This window comes from Salvia hispanica, chromosome 1 (genome assembly GCF_029641045.1).
Source record: "Salvia hispanica isolate PSC_SH4W2 chromosome 1, Shi_PSC_v1, whole genome shotgun sequence".
Taxonomy (NCBI): Eukaryota; Viridiplantae; Streptophyta; class Magnoliopsida; order Lamiales; family Lamiaceae; genus Salvia; species Salvia hispanica.
The window spans coordinates 52,369,993-52,378,620 of record NC_142692.1 but is presented as its reverse complement, the minus strand read 5'-3'; the positions used below and the strand labels follow the sequence as shown (position 1 = coordinate 52,378,620).

The 8,628-nt window shown below is 40.2% G+C and overlaps 1 protein-coding gene across 2 annotated transcripts; it reads right to left on the bottom strand.

The window, feature by feature from the left end:
- Window positions 1-1,836: 1,836 nt before the first annotated feature.
- LOC125185136 (SWI/SNF complex subunit SWI3C-like) lies at window positions 1,837-7,580 on the bottom strand. 2 transcript variants are annotated; one of them, XM_048081630.1, is made up of 8 exons: window positions 7,360-7,580; window positions 6,249-6,824; window positions 4,862-5,397; window positions 4,107-4,449; window positions 3,953-4,026; window positions 3,270-3,375; window positions 3,036-3,199; window positions 1,837-2,723 (listed from the first exon to the last, which is right to left on the bottom strand). In XM_048081630.1, exons 1-8 carry the CDS (start codon window positions 7,376-7,378, stop codon window positions 2,214-2,216), a joined length of 2,328 nt encoding a protein of 775 aa, XP_047937587.1. In that variant the 5' UTR covers window positions 7,379-7,580; the 3' UTR covers window positions 1,837-2,213. The 2 variants fall into 2 exon arrangements, with proteins under 2 accessions (XP_047937587.1, XP_088921274.1); XM_089065148.1 differs by having other exon boundaries at window positions 6,249-6,821.
- Between the last annotated feature and the right edge of the window lie 1,048 nt (window positions 7,581-8,628).

Sequence of the window (8,628 nt, the reverse complement as noted above, 5' to 3'; positions counted from 1 at the left end):
CCGTCGCGGGGATACACGACGATCATGGTGGTCGTGGACAGAATCTCTAAGTATGCCCATTTTGCAGCGTTGCCGACCCGTTTTGACGCTCTTCGCGTTGCGCATTTGTTTGTTAACACAGTTGAGCGGCATCACGGTTTTCCGAAGACGCTAGTTTCTGACCGGGACTCGGTTTTCTTAAATGCCACATGGAGGAGATGCTTCGTTTGAGTGGCACTCAGCTCAAACTTTCAACTGCTTATCACCCTCAGTCAAACAGCCAGAGGTTCACAATCGGGGACTAGAACAATACCTCCGCGCATTTGTGGCGGATATGCCTTCCAAGTGGTGTAATTTTTGGCCGTGGGCAGAGTTGGCCCTCAATTGCTTCCACCATGCGGCATTGGGAACATCCCCTTTCTGCGCACTATATGGTCGTGACCCCTCGCTGCTCATAGCGGCACCACCGTCGACCAAAACTCCCCCGAAGGTGGCTGAGTTAATTCGCCAGCGGGGCCAGCTGCTTTTGGAGTTGCGTCGCAATCTAGAACAAGCACAGCAAAGGATGCGAGAGTCGGTGAATAAGAAAAGGAGGCATGTTGAATTTGAAGTGGGCGACTGGGTGTGGCTCAAGCTGCAACCTTATCGTCACCTCTCTATCGCTAAGCCGCTCTCGCAAAATTAGCAAGACGATTCTATGGACCATTTGAAATTTTGCAACGAGTGGGACCGGTGGCCTATCGTTTAAAGCTGGCAGAAGGTAGTAGGATTCACAATGTTTTCCATGTTAGTTTGCAGCGCGATTTCGTCGCTGATGGACATACTCCACCCATATGGATCTGCCAAAGGAGTTCAAGGGCGATAGGCCCATCGTGCGGCCGGTACGCTTCCTCGATTCTCAGATCATGTGCATCAATGGCACAACTGAGGAGCATGTTCTGGTTCGTTGGTCAGACGGCGTTGATGCTCCGACATGGGAACCTCTAGCTGTCATCCGGAAGCTCTTAACCGGGGGGAGTTGATAAGACCATCCCAAGCACCCTCGTGGAACCAGCAACCAATCCCGAAACAGAGGAGCCAGGGGAAGAGGAAGCAGCAGGTTCTTCTGAGGACGACACGGCCGGGAAGGAGGCTACGCCGGCAGCCGTGTCAACGACAAGGACTCTGCGACCGAGGGACAAGCTGACGCAGCCGCAGAAGTTCGTGAATTACATCGCTAAATAGCGAGTAATTCCTTAGTTAGTTATTGTTTATCTTTAATTTCCTTTTTGCTATTTAATTGTAATTTTCGAACTATTATTTGAGTCGAGCGTTTTATAAGCTCCGTTCGGGTTTTCTTAGTTGGTTCTTTCCCGGACGTATAGGTTAAGTCGAACCAACCCTAGGGTCTTAGATATTATAAATAAGGTTATTTCATTATTCTTCCAAAATTAATGAAATCATATTTGACGGCCCACTAAATTGTGCAACAAGAAACCGTATCTCTCACGCTGCCGATGAGAATCTCTCTCGCGCTCAGCTCCTTTATCGCCGGAAGATACCGCCGACCCAAAGCTCTTGGGCGCTCGGGTTGTCTACGGTACCTGTTTCTTGTTCGAGGAATTGCATTAAGGGAAGCCCTCCCTTAACACCATACTACTATTTCCTCTATAAAAAAGAGACAATACTTCAATTGTAAACTTCGCATGTTAAATGGTACACGTGCAGTGCAGATATTACCTCTTATACCTTGAACATGGAAATAAGATGAACTGCTACAGGATCTGAACAGTGCCAATTTAGCAAATGTGTCATGCAAATTTGAACCATCAAGGATAAAAGAGTACTATTATTCAGATAAGGAGCCATACCAAATACTAAAAATTTAAAACCCATCACAGGCAATTTCATTGATTCATGCAATTTTCATAATCTGTACAGCTGAATAGTAGTACATTCCTAATAACCCACTTGCCTTTCCTCATCTAATTAGTAATATGGTCACAATCAATTAGTTGTTCGAATCTCAAATCTTTTCATATCCAAGCAGTTGATCCATGCAATCTCAGGTTTGCACATCAAGCTGCACCAGGGGGTACAGGTTAGCCCCCACTCCATTCCATGCAAGTCTACACAAAACCAAAGGTTCAAGAAAACGTCCTTTCTCCATTTTCGACTCTTTCAGTATGGTACACCTAAGCTCAAGAAACGATCCAACTCCAGGCGCGTATCAATATGTAGTTATCATCCTCCCCCTAGCCTAAACCAGATTTAGTCCCAGATAGTGGTCTGAGCATTGGATAGCCGAGAGATGGCTGAGAATTTGATGTCGGGTTAAACATGGTATTAGAGGCTGAAGAAGATGGATGTATAGCTGAAAGGGGCAACCTAGGACCCAGACCATACATTCCCTGCTGTTGTTGTTGTTGTTGTTGTTGTTGTTGTTGTTGCTGCTGCTGCTGCTGCTGCATCAGGGACATGTGAGGATGTATGGGTTGGTTGTTTCCGTATCCAGGAACGAAAGGTTGCTGGGAGCCTTGAACGTGCTGTCTATTTCCTGCATAATTGTTCATAGCAGAATTACAATTACTGACACCTGGCAGCCCCATTGGCCGTTGCACCCCAGCAGAACCAAACTGTCCCGACATCACAAGGGCCCGTTCGGCAGCAATCCTCTGCCTTGTCCTTTCCATCTGCTCACATTCTCTCATTAGCAATGTTTCAATTTCTGCAAACTGCTTCAACTTTAGCTCCAATCGCTTTAACTGAAAGAACAATCGATGCAGTACCATATGTCAACATACATTGCATCATGAGACATCACCATCATAAAAGTGCCAATTTCGGAATGAAGAAAACAAATTGGCCTACATATAAGGAACATTGTGGCAGGAATAGAAGTTGAGCCGAAGCAAGACGAAAGAAGTAGTTTTAATTTCTTAAGCAATGGAAGATGGTATTGCAATCAATATGAGCTGAGTAGAGCATCTAAAGCTTTCAACATAGCATAAGTGCATAACGAAAGCTTTCAGCAAAACCGACCATAAGATTATACATAATCATTGCAAGGATAGTACCTGATGGTTAATAATATTAGCAGATAACCGCTGGATTTCACGCTCTTCATGATCAGCAAAAAGCTTTGCCTTCATAGCTGCTGCAGCAAGGCCATCTTCGGCCGCAGAGATCACTTTTTCAGCAGATAGTGTAGCACCTTCAGCATCATGTTGGCTCAAAGAACCTTCACGGAATGAATTTCAGTAGTATTAATAGGAGAAATTAAAGGCCAACAAAAGATTAGCTACACGTACCTCCAGGACTCCCTTCTTTGCTACTCTCCTTAGACAATGAACCCAAAGATGCATGGGCACAGGCTGCAGCCACTCTTGGCCCCAATGCAGAAGCAAGAAACGCCACCTATAAGAACATCAGGTTGATTATAAGGACATGCTTAAACAAATTAGTATGCAGCAGAAATTCCGAGCTTCTAACGACATTGGACGCATATACATGAGTACAAGGATGAAAATGGAGCTTCAGATTATACAGTGCATAGCAGTGATATTTCCAGAAACAAGTTAAGGTGAATCTGAGAAGCTTCCATAACCATCACATGAAAATCTACAGAAAATTTTCAGTTCTGACCCATCAAAATGTTTTCAGTTGTGCCACAGCAAGATGGGCAGGAAGAAACGAAATAGATATCATAGAACAGATTTAGGGTTTCAGTTTTAAGTCCCTAAGAGAATGGTAATTTCAACAATCAGGAATCCAAGATGTGCAAGGAACAAACATGATAAGATATATTTGTGAGAACAAAAGAGATGAATAATAAAGGAATCATGTCATTACAGTATTCCCAGGAAGTAGACACTAAAACGATTACGGATGGGGCAGAAGACAAAAACCCGCACATGGAGTAAAAAAAGGAAGTGGTGACAAGGTGAGGAAAGACACTTAATATAAACAAACAAGCATACTTCATGAGCAATACCAGAGACATCACTGGGTTTCCAGAGCTTGAGAAAGGAAATTTTCTTTCAGTATCTTCCCCTTCCAAGCAGATTCCTGTGTCAAGAGTTAATGCCAAACTTAATTTATAGAACTCCATATTATGCAGAAAATATAACTTAGACATTGGCCCCAACCATTTGAAATTGGCTCTGATCTTTCATGATTGCTCAAATTCGACGAACCAGATGTGCTTGGAACATCAATACTGTCCAGTGGAGCGCCATCCAGAGGAAGACGGACAAAATGGAGAATGCACTGTGCTTTTGATTTGGAGCCAACATGCTCTGCAATTTTATTCCAATTCTCATTATAAAGCTGCATTCCCTCAAGAAGCAGCAACGTTTCCTGGTCAGACCAACTATCCCCGTCCAGGTCTCCATAATCTTTCGTGGAATTCTCTTTCATAAAATCAAGGCTAGAGTGACCAGCAATGAATCCTGCCTCATGATAGCAATCCAAACAGAGTCTCGCATCAACCTATCAAGATCAAGGGTCAGCCACACACACAAAAGACTGATCACATTCCTGCTCTCTACAAACTATGCAATATGCATCTTTTTATTCAATATTGTTGAGTGCAATTATCAATAACACGTGTTAAGCTACTTTAATACACAAATTATCCTTATAAAAAATTAATACTATCACAGCTTTACTCTTTCCAGGGTAGAAGGGAAGATTGCTTGGTGCAAGCTCATCTATACATCAGGAATAAAAAGACACCTTTATTTGTGGCTTTGGGCAATCCAAACTATGGACAGCATACAAACAGTACCATGTCCATACTGCTGTAAGGAGAGGCAGGACACCAAAAATAAGGAAAAGTGCACAGTATTTAACACTTATGCTTAGTGTATGATATGCCAATTGCAAAAAATATTACATTTACCTCCTTCTGCGACTGGTAGTACACTGCAGGAATAGGTCGTGAACAACAGTTGCATTGATGCTCGGATAATTTTTCTCTAATAGCACTGTCAATGTCAGAATCCTCTTCCTGCTGACATGCAAGTTCTGGATAAACATCAGTTGCCTTCAGCCTACATTTTGGCTTGTCAAACTTGATTAAGCTGTCTATAGATTTCAAAGCAGACAAAGGGACGTGAAGTTCGTTATTTGAATCCTCACACAAGTAAGTTCCACCCTTTGGGGCCTCATGCTTAGGAGGAGTTGCACAATAGTTGATAATCCCCCAGTGATCCAGAAACCTAAAAATTCGAGTTAAGTCCTCATTATCAATACCAGCTTCTAGGCCCTGACAGTTAGCCACAGCTAGGTTCTTTTCAGGGTTTTCCATATACATAGCAACAATGAAATTCCGACATTCCATATACTTTTCAGGTGTATGTTCTGTGGATTTTCCAGAAAAAAAATGTGGAACCACTTGTCTCTCCAATCTATGCACTGAATTTGGTGAAAACCATTCTGTATAAAATAATGGCATTAGAACCAAGAATCAGAAATGGAATAGTCTATTTTCAGGAAACATAGATTATGGTAAGATGAATAATGACTTGGACAGCTACATAAGCTATTCCAGAAAAGCATATAGGGGAAGGGTAGGCAGGCATATATGCTTCAAGTTCAGAGTAATTTATATCACACTGACTGAACTACACCGTAGGAATTTTAATAAACATAAAACTAGTTAGTTATTAACTTCCACAAAAAGCAGAATAGTCTCTAGTCGCTAATAAGGTGACCAGAACCAACGTATAAGATAGATGCCCAAATTATGCTACACAACAATAAAACTTCCAAAAAAAGTAAATGTTGGAGATGTATTATAAATTTTGAATATGAAGCGTCTACAATCATATAGGAAGATGTCCATGTCCCACATTGAGTTAACCAAGCCAAACTATTTTTAACCATATAAACTAAAGGAGATGACCCGTGAATCCTTGTTGAAACTTGAAATTATGCTCAGTTCATATAGCCGACTACTACACTACGACCTTAAACCAAATTAGATTATTAAATACTCAAACAAAAATTGAATGCTACAAACAATTTTGTGTGCAGTTCATTGAAGTTAACAATCCAATTATTTAGATCCAGAACTATTTCGGAATAACGAGTTAACTTGGAATATTAATTGCATGCGTAAGAAGAAAACCTACATGTTTACAAACCAATTGTAAATTAATCTGAACTATATTCGTTTAGAATCAAATTTGAATAGCACTCCTAGTTGCCAAGCATGATAGACGAATGGAATAAACTCAAGTTAATACAATAAATATACAAACACTAGTGAAAGAAATTGAACCGACCTGAATGTACTGGGACAACATGAACACGACCTGCGCTCCCGAGCCTTTTAGTAACACCACTGCCAGCGACTATCCTAGGTGGCCTGATCACATATGAACCACCCCCACTAGCACTTGCAGTCTCCTCTGAGGGAACCCCTAAAAGAGCAGGATTGTCTCGAGGCACTGCAGAAAGTGCCTGCAGCTGCCGATAAGAAATATTCTCCAACACCGGCACCCTACTCTGCCCTAGGCCTATGCCATCCCCATATCTTGCAGCCCTCTCAAACTCCACAATTCGGAAGACAGATGAGTGGGGCCTATTTATCACCCTCTTAATAGCAACTGGAAACTCACATAACTTCAGTCCACCAGCAACTAGCTTTTCATCCCCTTTCTCTCCTGTAATCTGGGCTGTCCTATCAGAACTACGAATTTGAGGATCGTCTTCACTTTCCAGATGGTTCTGTGGGGGGTCCAGATCTGGGTCATCATCGTCATCGTTATCATTAAGTATGTCATCATCATGCTCTTTCAGTTTAGACTTGCGCGCCACTGAGTTATCCCTTTTCCGCTTTCTCCACCTTGCTCTTGCTTCTTAAGAAGAGGATGCAAGCATAAAGGGAAGAAAAATAAGCAAATAGAATGGCATCCAGTTTTTGTAGGTTTCACGAGTAAAGCAATGGCTAATATATAAAACCTTTTTCAAAACCTAGCAACTTGATTTTAAAATTGATTTATGATTGAAATATCGCATTTCACATTCTAACATGAATCCTGCATGAGTTTTCAATATTTTCATGAGCAAAGTCTACTCTCAAGTAAAGAAAAGGAGAAAACCTAAAGTTTGTAGCAAACACAATAAAAATAGCAAATTGCATTTCAATTGGAACCAATAATTCGATGCTACCCGCATTTTAAAATGAAGAAGCTAAACTTCACTGTTTAGAAACAAGTCACAGGGCATAGAAAATGTGAATGGGGATTTGCAAGATTTCACAAACACGCATACCAATCGACGCAAAAAACGTAAAAGAGTCATCAATCTCAAGTCCTCCACAATAAATCAGAAGTGCGCACACGCAAATTGAGGCAGTAAGAAAGTAGAATTTCGGGGTTTATAAAGAGCTACCTGAGGAGGAAGCTGGCATTGCTCAAGGGAAAAATTGGGGGGAGAGATTTATGGAGGGTTTGAAGTTTGAGGTTTAGGGGAGAGCGAGAGATCGGTGGGGTCTCCGTGATTGGTGAGGTGGAGAGCTGAGATTGTGGTGTGCGAAGAGTGTGTGAGTGGTGCGTGAGAGAGAAAGAGAGGAGGGAAGAATGGGGATGAAATTGTTGTGTTTTTTTCCCTCTCTAAACATTGTAGCGTGCTTTGCTTTGGGGTGGGAGTGCTGCCTCTATAATACTTTCTCCGTCCCCGATTAGGAATCACACTTTAACTGGACACGAATTTTAAGAAATGTAAAGAAAAGTTGGTTAAAAAAGTTAGTAGAATGTGGGATTCATTTTTTTTATTGATTTTATAATAAAATGTGAGTGAATTGAGTTAATGGAATGTGTGACCTACTTACTATTTATGGTAAAAATGAAGTGTGACTCTTAATTGGGAACGGACCGAAATGGAAAAGTGTGACTCTTAATCGGGGACGGATGGAGTATATTATTAGTACTTTTTTTTTAACAGCTAGGAAAAAGGGGAATTCCATTTTGGTCCCTGGATTTTTCATTTTGATCCATTTAAATTTATGTCAAACAGAAGAGTTAGATCAAAGTATAACTCATATTAAATGCATAATTAGATAATACAAATTTAATTTATTATGGAAGTGTTCGGTTTGCAAAATTGTATCTCGGGATTAAATATGTATTGTATTTGATTCATGAAATTCAATACCACAACTCAAACTTAAATGGATAATCATAGAATAATTAATCATATCTAATCCCTCAAACTAAAATAATATCATAACTCAAATTATAAGAACTATTTTAGTTCTAAATAAAAGTTTCAGTATAATTTATAGTGAAGTATTTACTCCGTGAAATATTTTAGTTCACTATAATGGCATTTTTGTTCACTCCGCGTTTTCAAATTTGTGTTGTGAACTAAATCGCTTTTATAGTAAACTAAATTTATGTTCTCTAGTTATACATTAGGTCATCTCCAACCATTTACACCAAACTCAAACCCACTTTTGAGTATATATTAACACCAAAAGTAATTTACTACAATCATTTACACCAAACTCAACTCAAACTCAAAAGAATATTCTATATCCACTTACTTTTTATACCTTTCCAATTACACCTACATACTTATTTAAATTACATATTAATCCCACAACATTATATCAAAAATTTAAATTAAATTAAATAATAAAATAAATTTTCTTATTATATA